Source organism: Theropithecus gelada, chromosome 1, assembly GCF_003255815.1.
Source record: "Theropithecus gelada isolate Dixy chromosome 1, Tgel_1.0, whole genome shotgun sequence".
NCBI classification, from domain to species: domain Eukaryota; kingdom Metazoa; phylum Chordata; class Mammalia; order Primates; family Cercopithecidae; genus Theropithecus; species Theropithecus gelada.
Window position 1 is genome coordinate 198,194,973 of NC_037668.1, and position 21,381 is coordinate 198,216,353.

General features: G+C 37.4%; 1 protein-coding gene across 5 annotated transcripts in view; it reads right to left on the reverse strand.

Moving 5' to 3' along the window:
* Positions 1-21,381, reverse strand: part of POU2F1 (POU class 2 homeobox 1) — a 197,004-nt gene that overhangs the window by 110,319 nt on the left and 65,304 nt on the right. Inside the window, exon 2 of one of the 5 annotated variants that reach the window (XM_025382348.1) lies at positions 2,462-2,562. The exons of 3 other annotated variants lie outside the window; for them this stretch is intronic. Coding sequence is in view for 1 of the 2 variants with exons in the window: in XM_025382340.1 (XP_025238125.1) it covers positions 2,554-2,562 (9 nt within the window). In the remaining variant the exon portion in view is untranslated. The remainder of the gene's footprint in view (positions 1-2,461; positions 2,563-21,381) is intronic. One more of the 5 variants, XM_025382340.1, reaches the window with a different exon arrangement.

A 21,381-nucleotide genomic window follows, 5' to 3' on the forward strand; every position in this document is an offset into this window, starting at 1 on the left:
TCCATGCACAACGCTTTTCTTCTTTTTGCCCTACTTCCTATACTTCTACACTTCTATGTATACTAAAAATAAAAGAATACATGTGAGCATGTCTAGCATACGCCCAACAGAGTAGGAATTCCAGGAACTGTTAGTTGCTCCAGCCCTGCCCCACCCTTCTGCCCTTCTACTCACAGGATGAGTGGTAGAAGTGTTCTTAGGGTAATCAATTTTGTAATCTTTCCATAATGACAGATAATCTCAATAAATTTCACATCATCTTTACAAGCTTTAGATGAAAGAGTTTTACTAAAAAGTAATATCAAAGTACTATCTGTCAATGCTTCTCACCTTGTATAAAGCCCTAAATATGACTGCCCAAAACAGAAAGGCACTAGGCAATCAAATGCACCTTATTTCTCATTTTGAATAGCATAGGTTAAAATGCATGTAAGTAAAAATTATTTGCTATAAGATCTCCACACCTTACCAGGAATAAACTGTTACATGACATAAGCTATTAAAAGAGATATTTTAAATATCACATTCAGCTGGGGGGAGTGGTGCATGCCTGTAATCCCTGCACTTTGAGAGGCCGAGGTGGACAGACTGCCTGAGCTCAGGAGTTTGAGACCAGCCTGGGCAACGTGGCACAAACCCGTCTCTATAAAACAAACAAACAAACAAACAAATTAGCTAGGCATGGTGGTGTATGCCTGTAATACCAGCTACTCAGGAGGCTGAGGTGGGAGGATCACGTGAGCCTGGGAGGCGGAGGCTGCAGTGAGTGGAGATCTCACCACTGCACTCCAGCCTGGGCAACAGAGAGAGATCCCGTTTAAAAAAAAAAAAATATATATATATATATATATATAGCCTACATTCTCTGTGTCCCCACCCTCTTTGGGCCAGCCAGGTGGCGGTAGTAACTTAATGAAAGATTCTTGAGGAAAGGTGAACCTCAGGGAATGAGGACAGGTTTTAAAGCAAAGATTCTCCTGGTTTTGGCAAACTCAAGACATTCTGGCTATTTTACTAAGAAGAAATTTTCTCTATACTTTTCATCACTACAGTTTCATTCATGATAATAAGCCTTTATTTACCCTCAGGCCAGTCAGATGTGAAATGTTATATTAATTTCTGAATAATACTCTTCTATAACATCAATTTTTTTTCATTAAAGGTGTCAGCTAATTTTGAAAAGTGTTTTTAAAATGTCTTGCAAAAATAAATTATTGCTTATCAACCATAAAAAGTGAAAACATGAGATGAATGTTCAGTCACACAAAATATCCCTTTGGACTTGTCCAAATTCGTTTACTTGAACTTCAACATAGTTTATGATATACAAATATTTCATAACATTTTTAAAGTGGGATAAGATTCATATCTTTGAATTACATTATAAAAATTGTATGATTCCCTTTGTTAAAATCATTACAGAGGAATATATGGTTTCTCAACACTACCTCATCTCTCTCTAAAATGTTGAGATTTTTGTATAGGTCAATTAAGAGAGGAAATGACTCCATAATCAGTGTTAGTTAACATGAGATGGGTTGAATTTGTGATCACACAAATTTTAATTTAAAAAATAAGCAGGCTAAACAGTTTAGTAACGTGCTTTGAAATAACACAGAACTAGGTTTAAACTCCAGTTCTAGCATATTGAGCTATATGACTGCCTTTCTGAGCCTTAGCTTTTTCATCTGTAAAACGGACAATACTCTCAAGAGTTCTTTGTAGGCTTAAATAAAATAATACATATGAAAGTTTCAAAGGCATATACCAGTTAATTAATGGCTGTTAATATTGTTAATAGTAACACTGTAATACCAAAAGAAAAATCCATGTGAAACATCACTATGGTTTGTTTATTCTCTTAGGCATGTACATTTACACTTAAAGTACTTAAAAACAAAAATATGAAAAAGGCACTAGTCTAGGAGTCAGATGTAGATTCTGAACTGGAGTCTATCTCAGTTCTACACTAGCGAGCTGAACTTCTTTCGCAAGTTACTTCTTTAATCTTCACGTAGGTAATTTGTAAAATGGTAAAATGTAGATTATATATTCTCATTACTACATTAATTTTATAAAACTATTATTTACAAAGTGCTTCTATTCAACTACCATACAGGGATTAATGCTAATGATACACTGTCACAGAATAAAGATGATATGAAAAATCTATTTATATACCCCATTTCCACTGATTTCACAACTTTTTCAAAACAGACCAGTGTCTAAGAACTAGGGCCAATCCTAAACTATTCTCCATTGCTGGCTGGGTCACAGGCATCCCAAGCATCACTCCTTCATATCAATAAATATCAAACAAATTTCAGAGTGAAAAATAAAAATATATATATTTGACAAGTCATTTTAATAGTCATTCCACAAAATTAAAGGCAATCATCATAACACCTGGATTTATCAGATGCTACTAAATTAATAGCTTTATTTAGCAGAAAATATTTACCAGGTATAGAAAGACTGCATTCTTTCTTTGAACTGATTCACTGAAAACTGAGAGTAGTTTGGTAATTAAAAAGGCAGGAAAGCTCTTCTTACTTTTCCAGTCTATGAACACAAAAAGAGAAAAAGGCAAAACTGAGTAAGCTGTATAAAATAACCTAACACTTAAAGAGAGAACAATTACACACAGTGGGGGACACTGGACTATCCATCGGGGCACATTTAGATTAGCTGCCTTAGGCAGGCACCTTTCGTGCCTATTTCCTCACCTGCAAAGCAGAAATAACTAGTACCTGCCCTTACTAAAGGAACATGGAGATAAATCAGAAAGTTCTTTGAACATATGTCGTATGGTGCTATTCTTTCATGAAGCTGGATAAAACATCTACTCAGGTTTTTTTTAAGGGTGCATTTCACTAACACACACACAAAAAAACCTGATCTCCAAATTTGACATTAACCTCCCCTTAATATACAATACAAGTATCTACTGGCTTTATATATATACATAGATAGATGATATAGATAGCAATAGATCCATACAGGTTGCTATGGATGTAAAGTATTCTGAAAAAAGATATAAGATTATATTTTGTATTTAGAAAATGAGAAAGACCAAAACTTGGTGTACACAGGTGTGAAAATTCACTCACTCGTTGACCATCCCCCTCTTTGTCATGAGGCCTCAGAATCCTGATCGACAGAATTCAAACAATCTAAATCAATAAAGAAGAAATGGTACACACTATGACTCTTATTTACCATATACTTGTACTATTATGGCTATTTTTTATTTAACATAATTAGTATAACTGGTATAAGTCAGTGTAACTGACTGAGTAGTATAACTAATTAATGAAAACTATGTAAATTGTATATATCCATATTCAGTGCTCATATAACTGGCCCACATAACTTTTTTCTATACATTCAGTGATGTTCCTATTTCATGAATCTGAACTAACAGCTGAGATGCAATGGTACAAACAAAATCAAATGCAGTTCAAAGTGTCTTCTTAAAAAGGAGTTGTTGGCCAGGCATGGTGGCTCACGCCTGTAATCCCAGCACTTTGGGAGGCCAAGACGGGCGGATCACATGGTCAGGAGATCGAGACCATCCTAGCCAACATGGTGAAACCCCGTCTCTACTAAAGACACAAAGATTGGCCAGGCGTGGTGGTGCATGCCTGTAATCCCAGCTACTCAGAAGGCTAAGGCAGAAGAATCGCTTGAAGCAGGGTGTCAGAGCAGAGACTCAACAGTGGGCAGAAATCCCGCCACTGCACTCTAATGTGGTGACAGAGTGAGACTCTGTCTCAAACAAAAAGAAAAAAAAATTAGCTAGGTGTGGTGGCGTGTGCCTGTAATCCCAGCTACTCAGGAGGCTGAGGCAAGAGAATCGCTTGAACCCAGGAGGCGGAGTTTGCAGACAGCTGAGATCATGCCACTGCCCTTCAGTCTGCCTGGGTGACAGAGCAAGACTCCGTCCCAGGCGTGGGGGTGGCGGTGGGGTTGGGGGTGGCGGTGGGGTTGGGGGTGGGGGGAAGGAGTTGTTTTTGGGAGTGAAGGGGAGCATAGTGGCTCATACTACTTAAAATCAGAGATCAACATAAAATTTTACCATAGCTAACAGTGGTCAAATCCTTATTAAGACATTTTATTACATAATACAAATGAAAAGAAATTAAATTCTTTCCTCTTAAAAATTTTTGATCTGTCCATACTTTAAGTTCTTTAAGAGAATGAAAAAAAAACATTTAAATTACAAGAAGAAATACCTAAAACAAAAAGCACACAAAACCAAAAAATACCGTAAGGAATAGCAAAAAATTGAGAGAAATGAATACACAAAACAAATTTTTAACACGTCCACCAAACCCTCCCAACCAGGAACTGTAAGGAATAAGAAAAACCTACCCACCCTTCCAATATGATGGTTACAAACTAACAAGCTCTTTCTTGCTGTCCACTGGCACATCTTGAGACCTTTTATTCTTTTGAAATGTTCCCTAACTTAAACTGGATGCAAATAAACCAGGTGTGGTCCTCACAACAGTAATCCTGCTAGTCCCTACTGAGTTTCCATAGCAACATGCACAGCTGGCAATGGCAAAGAGGTTGTACTGGCTTCAGATTGCTTTTAGAAGTTTCAATACTCATTTGGTGAAATAATAATTGTTATCTCAGTTAAGAACAATTTTTTTAAAACTCTATCTTTGCTTCAAATGTTAAACAAAATAAAGCAAGGTATTTTCTGCTAGTACAAAAGTGGCTTTCAGCCCAACAGCAATAACTAATGTGTCTGTGAAAAGTTACAAAATGCCAATCACCAAGTGATAACCATTCTTTGACTAAAGAAATACAAAATTTTAAGTGAATATTCCCTGTGGGTCACCTAATGTAATAAGTAACATTCAGAGAGAGAGAGAACCAATATAAAGTTTAATCTAAACAGTAGTAAATACTATGCATCTCTTCCTTAAATAAATTTAATATTACAGTTCCTTGGTTTCATTAAAATTAAGAGTTTTTATGGCCGGGCACGGTGGGTCACACCTGTAATCTCAGCACTTTGGGAGGCCGAGGCAGGCGGACCACCTGAGGTCAGGAGTTCGAGACCAGCCTGGCCAACATGGTGAAACCTCTACTAAAATACAATGATTAGCCGGGTGTGGTGGCATGCACCTGTAATCCCAGCTACTCAGGAGGCTGAGGTAGGAGAACTGCCTGAACCAGGGAGTTGGAGGTTGCAGTGAGCCGAGATCATGCCACTGCACTCCAGCCTGGGCAACAGAGCTAGACTCTACCTCCAAAAAAATAAAAAATAAAAATAAGGGGCCAGGCAGGGTGGCTCATGCCTGTAATCCCAGCACTTTGGGAGGCCGAGGTGGACGGATCACGAGGTCGAGATCGAGACCATCCTGGCCAACATGATGAAACCTTGTCTCCACTAAAAATACAAAAATTAGGTGGGCATGGTGGCGTGCACCTGTAATCCCTGCTACTTGGGAGGCCGAGGCAGGAGAATAGCTTGAACTCGGGAGGTGGAGGTTGTAGTGAGCTGAGATCACGCCACTGCACTCTGGCCTGGCAACAGAGCAAGATTCCATCTCAAAAAAATAAAAATAAATAAAAAATAAGAGTTTTCACAATGGCAATTCTTTTTGTAAATTTTTATTTATTTTAGATTCAGAGGGTACACGTGCAGGTTTGCTACCTTGATATATTGCGTGATACTGAGGTTTTGGCTTCTATTGAACCGATAACCCAAACAGTGAATACAGTACCTGATCTGTAATTTTTTAACCCTTGCTCCCCTTCCTCCTGACCCTTTTGGAGTCCCCAGTGTCTGCTGTTCCCATCTTCATATCCATGTGGTACCTACCCCATGTTTAGCTCCCACTTACAAGTAAGAAAATGTGGTATTTTGGTTTCTGTTTCTGCAATAACTCACTTAGGGTAATAGCCTCCAGCTGTATCCATGTTGCTGCAAAGGACATGGTTTTGTTCTTTTTTATGGTTGTGTAGTATTCCATAGTATCTGTGTACCACACTTTCTTTATTCATCATTAATGGGCACCTTGGTTGATACCATGGCTTTGCTATTGTGAACAGTGCTCAGTAGCTATTCTTAAAGGGCAGTACCCAGAAAAGTATCATCAGCATCACCTGGAAACTGATTAGAAATGCACTTTTTTGGCCCCTACCCCACATCTACTAAATCAGTACCTCTGGAGGTGGAGGGGCCCAATAATCCGGGTTTTAACAAAACCCCTAGAAGACTCTGAACCACTGACTTAGTGTCAAACTTCAGAGGAGACAAATATGAAATAGAAAATGCAATGCTTTATCCCACTCTTTGGAACTAGGTGAGGAACTAGGTGAGGAACAGTAGCAAAATAAAATGCAAAAAAACTCTGGTCTCCTGAATTGAGTCTGTTGGCTAATATCTCACTGTCTAAAAGACATGCAGAGATAAACAGTAGGTCAGTGCGTCTATCATTCCTACACAGGCAAAGCACCAAGGGAAAATCAACTGTTTGTTTACAATCACTCAAGGGTCCGTGCACATAGAACATTCAATCCACTACCATTCATAATGTATTACTAATCACAGTCAATCTCCAATCACTGATGTCTTCTCACACAGGGCAGCAAACCTAATCATTTATTCCTTTTAAGAGAATATTTTTTTCAACATATTAAATATGTAAAGACGAGTATGAAGGTTGAGTCATAAATTTTAACAACACTTACTACTTGTAAGTTTTTTTAAAAAAACATACAAGGATGCAGTTCTTGCTTAGTATCTAACCATACTGCCTTCATATACTACAAGATACACCTTTCATTTTATCCTTTAACCTCAGTATATCCAATCACAACTCCTTCCATATTTCTTGTCTTTCCATAATTTTTTTTTTTTTTTTTTTTTTTGAGATGGCGTTTTGCTCTTGTTGCCCAGGCTGGAGTGCAATGGCAGGATCTTGGCTCACCGCAACCTCTGCCTCCCGGGTTCAAGTGATTCTCCTGCCTCAGCCTCCCGAGAAGCTGGGATTACAAGCACCCGCCACCACACCCGGCTAATTTTGTATTTTTAGTAGAGACAGGGTTTCTCCATGTAGGTCAGGCCGGTCTCAAACTCCCGACCTCAGGTGATCTGCCCGCCTCAGTTTCCCAAAGTGCTGGGATTACAGGCATGAGCCACCGCATCCGGCCTTCTTTCCATAATTCTAATGGGCAGCACTTCAAAGAAACTGCTAAGCTAGTGACATTAAAGTGACCACAGACACACAGATTTAATGAAGAAAAGCCACTGGGTAAATCGAACATGCCATATGCTATTAAAATTGATGAATTCAAGCAAATTTGAATAGTTTTTTGATGCTGATAATTAAAAATAAATTATTAAATGCCATCAGTATTACGCCCCCAAAACATGGACTTTTAAAGTTATATTTTGAATGAATCTCAAGACCAGCCACAATTTAAAAAAACAAAATACAAACCACCCCAGGAAATTCAAAGGGAAGTGTTTGTTTACTTATTCCCAGGATTTATTTTGTAATCTATTTTACGATAAGAAATATGATGAAATTTACTCAAAGGTCAGATTCTTGACTTTACATACAGGGCAGGAAACAGAAAAAAATTTACATTTAACTTGTTTTCTTCTGCTTGCTATTATTTTAAATTAGAGAATGCTTGTATCATAGATACATTTTTACTTAAATGTTCAAGGAACATTTTTGGTTAAAGAAGAAATTCAAGTCTCTATTTCTAACTTCAATGTGTTTCCAGCATTTACGCTAGTCTTTTGGAAAAAGAAGTGCAAAAGAAAAAAAATCCTGGATTCATCATTATTGTCTTATTCCGTATCAAAGGAGCAATATGGAATAAAACAGGAAATTGATTCACAGGCTCCTCGTTCTTGCTCTATTTGTGTTTTTGTTGTTGTTGGTTTTTTTTTTTGAGATGGAGTTTCGCTCTTGTTGCCCAGGCTGGAGTGCAATGGTGCAATCTCAGCTCATTGCAACCTCCGCCTCCCAGGTTCAAGCAATTCTCCTGCCTCAGCCTCCCAAGTAGTTGGGATTCCAGGCTTGTGCCACCACGCCCAGATAATTTGGTATTTTTTTTAGTAGAGACGGGGTTTCACCACATTGGTCAGGCTGGTCTCGAACTCGTGACCTCAAGTGATCCCAAAGTGTTGGGATTACAGGCGTGAGCCACCACGCCTGGCCTCTTGCTCTACTGGTTAAACATTAGTGTTCCTTAGGGTCCATCCTCAGCCCACTTCTCATTACACCAGTGATTGCCAAAGTATTTTCTTCCTGCCACTAGTGGGATAGAGCTGATTCAAAATTGTTGCTTCTGTTGGTTGGGATATTTGACTAAGGGCTTACATAGTAGTAGCACATGGTAGTTGCCATTCCAACTCTCTCTAGCTGAGTAACAACAAAGACAAGGAAAAGCCCTCAATGATTAATCCCATCCTGCCAGCTAATGGCTTGCTCAGAAGTGAACTGTATTTCAAATTTTTACTCAATTCTGGCCAGTGAAATTAAGGACAGAGCTCCTGAACCTTTCTGATATAGTCTTACTTTTAATAGAGAATACTGAGACCACTCTCTTTTCTCCAGACATTATTAACAAGGAAGCATACTTCCCTGGCCGCTGCTGGCAGTTATTTTGCAACCTTGAGGGTAAAGCAAAACACAGAAGATCAGAGTCCAAACACAGTCCTGTCCTATTGTCCTTGAAGCTTCTGGTTTCTCAATCACATTAGCCACACAAACTCCTTTGTATTTCAGCCAGTTCCAACTGCCTGAAGCTGAAAGCAAATTACCAATAACAAATACATTAAATTATTAAGAGTTATTAATTTGGTGTTCATAAGTTAAAATTAGAGTTACCAGAGTTTACTAAGGATTATTTTAGTATTCTGCGAAGACGTAGCTGCCACATACTCTGCCAAAACTCTGCAAAACTCCTGTTCTATATGCACACTATGAACAAGTTGGAATTTCCAAAATTTGATCTGGTTATTAGTGCAAAATCAGTATTAAATTATGGTTTTTAATTTCAACCATTCTTTCCTGTCTTGCACATCAACTTAGTCATCTTAGTTATATAAGTATATTTGCACCACCATTTCTGGCCTATAATTTTTAAAAAAGCAGTCGCCACATACAGCATATAAACATAGATAGCATATTTGTACCATTTCCAGCCTATACTTTTAAAAATCAGCCTTCATGATACAAGTTTTTAAAGTGCAAACAGTCCCCGTATTTCACACTACAGTGCTTTGCATATAATTGGAAATATGCTGGATGGTTACAGGCATGATCCCACTTTTACATATACCTATGGACATATATATGAATACAGGAAAAAGGACTTGTAGTTTCATACTAAATATTAATATTTACCATATACATTTCTATTTCTTGTTTCAATCTTTTTAATGGACACCAAGTTTTTGTAAATTTATTTTTATTAAAATAATTTTAGCTGAATTCTTTACTTTCCTAATATATTTGGTTAGGTCCCCAGAATCTGACCAAACATTTTTCCTTTATTACCCAAATCTGTGTAAATAATGGAGTGTAATGCTGTGCAATCAGTTTTTATTATTTTATTACAAAGAACCACTCAAAAGAAGTTTTTCTGCTTCAGATAACGAAGAGCTAAGATGAACCAGAGTCCTAAAAATAGGTCCAACAAAGAAAATGATGAAGATTAAAAACAAGAAAGAACCACTTTGGCAGGAATTACAATATTGATATTAAATATAAAGACGTGTTACAATATGAGAAAGTTCTAAGTTCTGTGATGAAGATGAAATAGACAAATATGAATGAAGATTTTTCAAATACAAAGCTCAGGCTGCTTAGAAGTAACATAAAACTGGATTCATTCTGACCATCTCTCCATTTGGCCTGAGTTTAGCTCTCGTTTTACCTGAATGCAAAAGGATCAATGGATGAACCCCAAAATGCTGCCCTTACTACTCTAAGTCTCCACCAATAATCTATTTCTGTCAGTAGGGTAAATTCTTTGTCCAACTCACGACTTAACTGTACAGAAACTAAAAAAAGAAAGTTTTCTACTTGTAATGCTTTTTAGATGAAATAAAAATTTTAAAGATTTTTAAATATTATAGCAGTTACTATACACCCTCCCTTTCTGAATTAAAAACAGCAGCTCCATAACACATCTATTCATAGACTCTTACTTTTTTTCATGTTCAAAGTCACTCATCCTGCAATTACAACAAAAAATCTGCAATGAACCTTAAGAGGTTCCCTATTCTCCCCGGTATAGAAGAGTGCCTTCTATGGCCCATTCACTTTACACTGGTTATAACACCAAGCAACCAATTTAGTAGGACATTAAGATAAATCTTTTATTACAATTTAGCCTTGGAATCATGTTCATGGCTCCACAAAAATAACGCTAAAATTTCTTTTAAATTTTCAGTAGCTTTGGGGGTACAAGTGGTTTTTGGTTACATGGATGAATTATATAGTGGTGAATTCTGAGATTTTAATGCACCTGTCATCTGAATAGTGTATGTTGTAACCATTACGTAGTTTCTCATCCGGCACTCTCTTGCCACTTGTCTATTATATCACTGTATACACTTGCATATTCATAGCTTAGCTCCCACTTATAAGTGAGAACATACGGTATTTAGTTTTCCATTCCTGAGTTACTTCACTTAGAATAATGGCCTCCAGCTCCAACCAGGTTGCTGCAAAAGACATTATTTTGTTCCTTTTTATGGCTAAGTAGTATTCCACGGTGAATACATATCACATTTTCTTTATTCACACATTAGTCAATGGGCAGTCAGATTGGTTCCATACCTCTACAACTGTGAATTGGGCTGCAATAAACATACATGTGTATAAGTGTATAAGTGTCTTTTTCATATAGTGATTTCTTTTCCTTTGGGTAGATACCCTGTAGGGGGAGTGTTGGACAGAATGGTATTTCTACTGTTTTTTTTTTTTTTTTTTTTTTTGAGATGGAGTCTTGCTCTGTCACCCAGGCTGGAGTGCAGTGGTGTGATCTAGGCTCACTGCAACCTCCGCCTCCCAGGTTCAAGGCCTCAGCCTCCCGAGTAGCTGGGATTAGGCACCCTCTACCACACCCGGCTAATTTTTGTATTTTTAGTAGAGATGGGGTTTCACCATGTTGGCAAGGGTGGTCTCAAACTCCTGACCTCAAGTGATCTGCCTGCCTCAGCCTCCCAAAGTGCTGGGATTACAGGTGTGAGCACCTTGCACAGCCTTCTACTGTTAGTTCTTTAAGGAGTCTTCACACTATTTTTCATAGAGCTTGTACTAATTTACATTACCACCAGCAGTGTATAAGCATTCCCCTTTCACCAGATCTGGCCATTCTTATAGTAATAAAGTGGTATCTCATTGTGGTTTTAATTTGCATTTCCCTGATGATTTATGATTCCAAGCACTTCTTCATGTTTGTCGACCACTTGTATATCTTCTTTTGCAAAATGTCTACTCCTGTCATTTGCTCACTTTTTGATGGAATTATTTGTGTTTTTTTCCTGCTTGTTTGAGTTCCTTATAGATTGTGGATACTAGTCCTTTGTCAGATGTATAGTTTGCAAATATTTTCTCCCATTTTGTGGGTTGTTTGTGTACTGGGATGATTATTTTTTTTGCTGTGCAGAAGCTTTTTGATTCCATCAGGTCCCATTTATTTATGTTTTTTGTTGCATTTGCCTCTGGGGTTTTAGTCATGAATTCTTTTTTTTTTTTTTTTTTGAGACAGATTCTCACTCTGTCGCCCAGGCTGGAGTGCAGTGGCATGATGTCAGCTCACTGCAAGCTCCACCTCCTGGGTTCACGCCATCCTCCTGCCTCAGCCTCCCGAGTAGCTGGGACTACAGGCACCTGCCACCACGCCTGGCTAATTTTTTTTTTTTTTTGGACTTTTAGTAGAGACAGGGTTTCACCTTGTTAGCCAGGATGGTCTTGATCTCCTGACCTCGTGATCCACCCACCTCGGCCTCCCAAAGTGCTGGGATTACAGGCGTGAGCCACCGTAGTAATGAATTCTTTGCCTAGGCCAATATCAGAAGAGGTTTTCCAAGGTTATCTTCTATTTCCAGTTTTGGGTCTTAGATTTAAGTCTTTGATCCATCTTGAGTTGACTTTTGTATAAGGTGACAGATAGGAATCCAGTTTCATACTTCTTCATGTGGCTAGCCAGTTTTCCCAGCACCATTTATTAAATAGGGTATCCTTTCCTTCCTAAGTTACTTTTTTGTATGCTTTATTGAAGATCAGGTTGGTTGTAAAGATTTGGCTTTATTTCTGAGTTCTCTGTCCTGTTCCATTGTCTACATGCCAACTTCTATACCAGTACCATGTTGCTTTGGTAACTACAGCCTTGTAGTATAACTGGAAATCCAGTAATGTGATGCCTCCAGATTTGTTCTTTTTGCTTACAATTACCTTTGGCTATCTGAGCTCTTTTTTGGTTCCATATGAATTTTAGGATTTTTTTCTAATTCTGTAAAAAAAAATGATGTTGGTAGTTTGATAGCGACTGAATTGAATCTGTAGACTGGCACAATATCGATTCTTCCAATCCATGAGCATGGGTTGTGTTTCTATTTGTCTGTGTCATCCGTGACTTCTTTCAACAGTGTTTTGTAGTTCTCCTTATAGAGATCTTTCACCTCCTTTGAGTAAGTATATTCCTAGGTATTTTATATTTTATTGCAACTGTTGTAAAGGGGATTGAATTCTTGATTTGATTCTTGGCTTGGTCATTGGTGTACAGCAGTGCTACGGATTTGTAAACATTGATTTTGTAACCTGAGACTTTACTGAATTTGTTTCTTGAATCTAAGAGTCTTCAGGGTTTTCTAGGCATATAATCATGATAGTCTACTTCCTCTTTTCCAATTTGGACGCCGTTTATTTCTTTCTCTTGTCTGACTGCTCTGGCTAGGACTTCCAGGACTATGTTAAATAGAAGGGGTAAAAATGGGCATTGCTGTCTTGTTCCAGTTCTCAGGGGGAATGTTTTCAACTTTTTCCCTTTCAGTATGATGTTGGCTATGGGTTTGTCAGATATGGTTTTACTAATTTAAGGTAAAAGTCCCTTCTACACCTAGTTTGTTGAGGGTTTTTATCATAAAGCAATGCTGGATTTTATCAAATGCTTTTTCTTTGTCTACTGAGATGGTCATATGGTTTTTGTTTTTAATTCTGTTTATGTGATGTATCACACTTATTGACTTGTGTATGTTAAATCATCCCTGGATCCCTGGGATGAGACCTACTTGATCATGGTGGATTGTCTTTTTTAGGTCCCGCTGGATTCAGTTAGCTAGTGTTTTCTTGAGGTTTTCTGAATCTATGTTCATCAGGGATACTGGTCTGTAGTTTTCTTTTACATTTTTATTTATTTATTTATTACTTGAGTTTTTGGTCTAATGTCCTTTCCTGGTTTTGGTATCAGAGTGATACTGGCTTCATAGAATGATTTAGGGAGGATTCCCTCTTTCTCAGTCTTTTGGAATTGGTACCAATTCTTCTTTACTGTTTGGTAGAATTCAGCTGTGAATCCATGTGGTCCTGGACTTTTTTTGTTGGCAAGTTTTGTTGTTGCTGTTTTTTGTTTTTTTTTTTTAAACTGATTCAATCTTGCTGCTTATCAGTCTGTTCAGGGTTTAATGATGGCGGAAATTTCTAAAGGTTTGCTTGGTGCTCTGCAGAGTAAACCTGGTGTTCAACAACAATATTCAAAATGGGAAGTGCAGATAAAAATTCCAAGCAACAATGAATGGTTTTCTATTATTAAAAATTGCATCAATAAGTAGGGTAAATTTTAGCTAAATCAAACCAAGATCCTATCTTGAATTTGTATACCAGCATTTCTGTCATTTCTCCTCCTTACTTACATAACAGATGTTATAATAGAGACAAAAAAGATGGCAACAGAAAACCAAGTCAAAAAAGCATTATCAACTTTATTAGAAGACTCAACAGCTCTTCCCCCGCCTCGCCCAGTCTCAAAGCACTGAGACAAGGTAATATAAATATTTGTATACACACACACACACACACACACACACTCTCTCACACACCCACATTTTTCTAACATGAATTTGAAAGAAAACAAGTCAAGACAGCACAACAGCCATGCCAGATCTCAGGAGCCTCAAGCCAGCAGCACTCCTACAGTACAGGGTAGCCAGAATTCATTTTGCTACTAGGGAGAAAAGAGAGCACCTACAGTGTTGTTACTCAAATAATCTTTCCCTGCCTCAGACTGTTTAGGAGGCTAAAGGAGGCTATTAAAATTCTCTTTGCTAAGCTTTAATACGCTATTGGAAAAACTTCAACAATATGCTAACATACTATAAAAGCAAATGTTATACTTAATGTGAGAAAAGCACCTAGCACCTCCTCCCACTCTGAAAAATTAAAACCTTAAAAAAATGTGTTTTTCCTTTATTATAGACTATTCCTTAGAATCTCCTTTAACTTAGAGAACATCAGCATCCAGACATTTTACCATAGTATCTGGATCCCTTCTTACAAATAGATCACTTGTTTGTATTAAAATAATCCCAATACTAAGAGAAAAATTAGGTTACAGGCCACAAAAGGAAATAAAAGTGGAACAATTAATCATAACAAATAATCAGCTGTGCAAACCACCACTGAACCTTTCCCAGGGTTTTTCCTTATCACTTCACGAAAATAGCTTAAGCACCGCTGTCCTGTATCATTAGATTTGGAATCAAATCTAACATAAAAGGCAACCTTTATCTCTTCTGGTTCTTGCAAATAGCAGAGGATAAAAATCACAGAGTTTTAGAGTAGAGAGAAATGTTAGCAATTATCAATCCAATGCTTTCATTGTATAAATAAGGAAATGATGTGCAAGGTTGCATGATTTATTTAAGGACACTGAATGAATACCAAAGCTGAAACTCAGACCCATTTTCTGATTCTTAGTCAGATGAGTGTTCTTCACACTGGCCCCTCTCCTTCAGAAATGCATATTTTCCAACAATTTTATAAAATGATTTTTTTTTTCCCCTGACAGGTTCTCACTCTTTCACCCAGGCTGGGTGCAGTGGTGCAACTGTAACTCACTGCAGCCTTGCACTCCTGGGCTCAAGCAATCCTCCTGCCTCAGTCTCCCCAGTAGCTAGAATTACAGGCACATGCCAACCACATCCGGCTGGTTTTAAAATTTTTCTTTTGTAGTGATGAGATCTGGCTATGTTCACGAGCCTGGTTTTGAACCCTTGGCCTCAAGTGATCCTCCCGCCTTCGCTTCCCAGTGTTGGGATTACAGGCGTGGACCCCTGCTCCCGGCCAAAATGACTTTTTAAAAAGTCATCAATGTTTTGCCAATCTTTTAAAGTATACTGATTGTGAGTAACTACTCTCAAAGACAATTTCATAAAATGTTCACACATTCATTCACTCGACAAATAATTCTGAGAGATTACTATGCATAGGGCACACTGTACTCTGTTCCATGGGGTCAGAAAGATGGAACAGACACGATTCTGACTGACCTTGAGACGCTTCAGTTGGATGGATGACAAGTTAGGACAGACATATAGAATCTGTAATTTGAGCAAAAGCTAAGAAATGCTTTTACTAAATTTTGATAAAAGGGTATAATCATATGCATATCTTGACACAAAAGAGAACATGTGGTTTTCGTGTTGCACTTTTTTTTGAAACAGGGCCTTGCTCTGTCACCCAGGCTGAAGTGCAGTGGCATGATCACACTGCTCACTGCAGGCTCAAACTCCTGGGTTCAATCAATCCTCCCACCTCAGCCTCCCGAGTACATGGGACTATAGGCACACACCACCACCACCACCACCCTGGGCTAATTTTTGTATTTTTTTGTAGAGACAGGGTTTTGCCATGCTGCCCTGGCTGGTCTCAAACTCCAGAGCTCAAGTGATCCACCCGCCTCAGCCTGCCAAAGTGCTGGGATTACAGGCATGAACCACTGCACCCAGCCTTCATGTAATCTTAGTAGTTTCTTATTTATGTAGGAATCCTGTAAATAATTACATATTTGTGGAATAAGGTTTATTCTAAAGAAAATTTTCTAAAGAAAATTCTAAGTGCTTAAACTGTATAACATAATTTGAAGTTTTGGATACTGCCTTGAGTCTTCCAAGTTACTATAATTATTTTTCATTATATTTTGTCTCCTTATGTAAAAATGTATATTTATAATTCAACTAATTTAGCAAATATTTTAATGTTTTTACATTACAGTGGGGTCACAAAAAACTGTCTAAAAGAACAGACCACTAGCCAGCAAATAAATGAACATCTCAGACCAAATGTTTTAAAATGGGTTTGAGTTCCACTGGTCAATACAGAACAGAGTAAAAATTAGTGTAACTCCTAACACCTGAGATAGAAATGTTAAGTTATAGCAATCTGGTGTGATTGATCATAAAATCAAAATTAATTTCCACAAAATATGTTAGTCACATTAAACCATCACATTAATATACCCTCTCGGCACTTACAGCACCATGTAAATGTACACCAAGCTCCCTCACAAGCACCTTACAGCCTTTGGAATCTCTGTTCCTTCCACTGAAGATGCTTCTGCCCAGGTCTTTGTCTTTGTCTGAATGTCACCTCCTCGGAGAGACCCTTCCAAGTCACTATCACCTGATTTTATTTTCTGTATGTACTTCTCCTACATTTAAACCTTGTTCACCTGTCTGGTTTCTGCTTAATCCCCACTAGAAGATAAGCTTGCTGAGCACAGGCACCTTTTTAGTCATGTTCAGTACAGCAACCTTAGTGTGTGGTAGAATCTGACAGGGACTCAGAAACATTTGTTGAATGAATTAATGATGCCTAGAAAGTCAATAAATATTACATCAGGAATATTAAAGTCCATAATAAAACTTTAAAGAAACTCTTTCAAAAAAAGAATGTGCTCAGACCACTCATTTATTGATTTGGCAGCTCATCTAGCAAAATGCTACTACAAGTACACTCTCCTCATAGACCACCTGAAATTCAATAGTTTAAAAAATAAAAATAAAAACATGGTCTAGCAAATACTTCTTTTTATAAGTCAGGGCCATAAGTGACCAAGAACAGCTTCTGGTTTGTGATGTTCTTGGCCATTTAAAGAGCACTGAGTTCTATTTTACTTATTGTAATAATGATTCCCCCAAGATTAGCACAGGTTCTCAAATAATAAATTTAGAACTGTCTTCTATTTAATGAATGTGAAATCTGAGAACATTCTGAATGGAAATTCTAGATCCAAACTATAAATCAAACCAAAAACAATTAGGATCTTGGTAAGGAGGGGGAAAGGTTAGTTAATATCTCAATTAAAATTTGCTCAGCAGCCTACAAGTAGACATAAATCTTTGTTTTTTTGTTGTTCTGTTGTTTAGACAGGGTCCCCCGTTCTGTCACCCAGGCTGGACTGCAGTGGTCTGGTAACAATTCACTGTAACCTCAAACTCCTGGGCACAAGCACTCTTCTTGCCTCAGCCTTCTGAGTAGCTGGAACTACAGGCACAGGCCACAGAGCCTGGCTAATTTTTAATTTTTTTTGTAGAGATGGGGCCTCATTATCTTGCCTGGGCTAGACTCGAACTCCTGAGCTCACACACCTGGCCAACATAAATTTTTAAGAAACCTAGCCACTCCAAATCAGCTCCTAAGGACACTGAATCTGTTAACTTTGAAAAATAAGACTAACCATGTTAGGAATCCTGTTGAGATTCCAGCTTCTCTTAATGTCTGAATATGAAGTCAATTCCACTGTCTGTCACAATGGAATAAGAAAACATGTTATTTCAGGAAAACTGGTGAATCATATGTCTGTTAGCCAAGCATTTACTATGTACCAAGGTCATAAAATAAGTGTAGTTTACTTAGATTTACCCACGTGCTACCAATATATCTGCTCATTATTCCCTCTTGCATTTCAGTCTTTCCTTCTGAGTTCAATTTCCTTCTCTCTTAGGTACATCTTTTAAAAGAATGTATGGTGGTAGCCAACTCAGTTTTTATTTGTCCAAAAAAGTCATTTCATCTTTACTCTTAAAGTTCAGCTGGGTAAAAATTTAAGGTTGGCAGTTATCTTTACTCAGTATTTTATAATTTGATTGTCTTTAGGCTTCCATCATCGCTACTGAGTAGTTAAATGTGGCTCTTTTATGACCAATCATCTATTTTTTTCTACTGTCTATTAAGATATTCTCTTTATATTTGATTTTCCGCAATTTCACGATAATGTGCCTAGGTGCAGAATTTTTGCCTATCTCCCTTGGAGTGTCATTGTGCTTCCTAAAGCTGACAATTCATGCCTTGTATCAAATCTCAGCCAGTATGTATTTAAACTGATAGCAGCTGAGAACTATCCCTATTCTTTCTGTAACTCCAATTAGATTCATTTTGAATCTCATTCTATTTTCCATATCTTTGAACTTCTCTTTTGCATTTTTCATCTCAGAGAAAAGAGACTCAGAGAAAACAAACGAGTACTACATATGTTAATTTTCTAAACCGTTCTTCAAAACACATCTATTGCTGAACTTGTCCATTAAGTTTCTAAATTTCAATGACTTTTTTTTTTTTCCTTTGTTGGTTGTTTTGCTACAACTTACTGACGTTTTTTTCCTAGGTTCTGTCATTTTGGGTTACAGGCTAATACTGGAAAACTTTAATCTGGAGGAATCTGAGAAGCTTGTACTGATAGCACATTTCTTCAGAAAGGCCATGTATTTTCCTCTTCTCCACCTGAGGCACCTCTAGCTCAGGATCATTTTAATTTCTTATCTCTGGGTTTCCCAGACCACACAGGTGGACAAATTCAAATAGCAAACCTGTATTTTAAAAGGGTTATGGTATAAATTTTCAGGGAAGACTTCTATTTGGATCTAAGGCTAAGAAAGACAAGCCTTTATCACTATACTTTGCTGGTGGGTGGCTTTTTCCCCCAGTCTACCCTTTCACTAAGAGGATAAAGTCTTTAAGAGTTATAGCTCTATACAGGGATCCTCAGCTCCATTTCCTCGCCCTGAAAAATCCAGCCTTTTCTCGAGAAGATCCAATACAACACAAAGCTCTGGAGTGTGGTTTGAACAAAGGCCCTTACTTAGGGCAGCTCTGGCATTAGCTTGATAACCATTCATTTTTCTCTTCAGTTGCCCTGGGGAAATCCCTCACATCCTTGAGCTTGCAGGGAAAACATGTAAAGGAATGTTACGGCCATTTGTAGACATTTCACAGAATTTTTCAGGTTATCTAATCCATTATATTGCCAGAAGTCTCTGAGAATAACCTTTAAAACAATAATTTCAATCTTCAAAAGCTTTAAACCAGTATTGCTTACCCCTTCTGTGTTTCCATAGCAATACACAAAATAAGTATGTACTTATTTTACTCCACCTTGTCACTGTGGTTTACTTATCTATTTCTCTGCCCTGATTTTAACTGACATTTCTAGTACTCAACAATACAAGGTAATGCATAAACAAAAACTTATTACCTCAGTAATTCCTGCTTTGGCTACAACAGGGAAATAAGAATTAGCAGACTGCTTAGCTTCGCTATAATTTTGAAGATGAGAATCAAGGGCAGTGACATGGTTTTCACTATCCTCTCTATATTTTTAAGAGAATAAAGGCTAGCAAAGATTTTGATGAATGCTCTAAACAGGAGAGTAGGAATGGAAACTTGCTGGTTGATCCTGTGACACATGTGACAGTAACTCAGTAGCAATGAGGATACACTTATATGTGTTTTAGAGGCAAAACTGACAGGTATCTGATTTGACATGAAGGATGAAAGAGGGACTGACTCTAAGGCTAAAGAGAACGAACTATAGCAAAGAGATCAAAGTTATAAGAAGTTAACATTAATAAAGAACTATTTAAAACTTGGCACATATATTAAAAAGCTGAATGCAACTGACTATATCACCCCCAGTTACAAATTTTTCATTTTACTTCATTTGATGAGTACCAGGAAGTCCAATTGTTGCAATGTATCCAGGATCTCTACTATTTTGGCCATAATCTTCTTTTCCAGCCCTATCTTTCATTATTTCTTTACCTTCCCTAATCCAGTCAAACAAAATTACTCATTTATTAATGATTTTCTGCAACTGCCCAAACTCTTCTCTCCTTTGTTCCTTGTGTTCCTGCAGTTGGCAACCCCTATAAATATTCAGATTCTACCCTATCCTTCAAGTTCTAGCTCATCTGCCACTTCTTCCATGAAGCTTACTTGGAACAACCTTCTTGAGAAGAGTATCTGTCCTAAATCAACTCTGCAGCATCCCGAAAACCCACCACAGTGTCTTGCACAAAGAAGAAATTAAATAGCAACTGATAAATGAGCACTAGGCCCAGGAGAGCAGAGAAGAAATTTAATTCTTATAAGGGAAACTGGGCTTGAACTCTGATATCCATTTCAAATCTAAGGTTTTGTGATTCTATAAAACCTTTATTAAAAATCATCTTAAGATACATCTAAAGTGCATATCACCATTTTTTAATGGGTAAACATTTACTGAACACCCTCCACGTACCAGATACGGCGCTAGGTAGGCTTAAATGTGATTCCCTTTGAATCCTAACAAAACTCCATAAAGCAGTCATTCTTTATTTTACAGATGAGGAAAGGAGATTCAGGCAATTGTCCTAATACAATGCTATACAAGTGGCAGAATGAAGGCATAAACTTCATCTTTTAACTTAGTAAGCCTATTGCTCTTGTACCAACATCACAGCTGCCACGTGATTTAGAATATAATTTAATTTCCTCACTTAAGTAAACAAAGAAAAATATGTTGAAAATATTATGAACACAAATGAATCAAGTATGGATAGCAAATAACAAGTTATTCTATTATACTTGCAACATTTTTCAGCAAAGCAAAACAATTCTCACAAGGTTCAATTCAATTCAACAAACATTTATTGTGAAAGGCACTAACAGAATTCTAAATGAAAAAGGCTAAGGATAATATGAAAGTAGAAGGTCTACCTCTGTATGTATGAGAGTTCATGGTGCCATGAAGATTTTACAAGACTAGAATCAAGTTATTCCCCATTTTTCATTAAAAAGCCCCTTTGAAGAGGAAAAATATAATCTAATATTGACATAAAATTCACAAAATGTTGACACTGCCTATATTAAATTGTATCAAATCATAGTTATACCAGTATCTATATTTTTTAAAGTTTCCTGGACCATTCACAATGGGAAAGGCAAAGTGAATACAGTAGAATATTTTCAAATAACTAAAAAATAAACTAGAAATGGATTTTAAGTCTTCATCAATATTATTCTGTCAGGTAGCAATAGAAAGAGTGCAATACACAGCTTAAGTTCAGCAAAA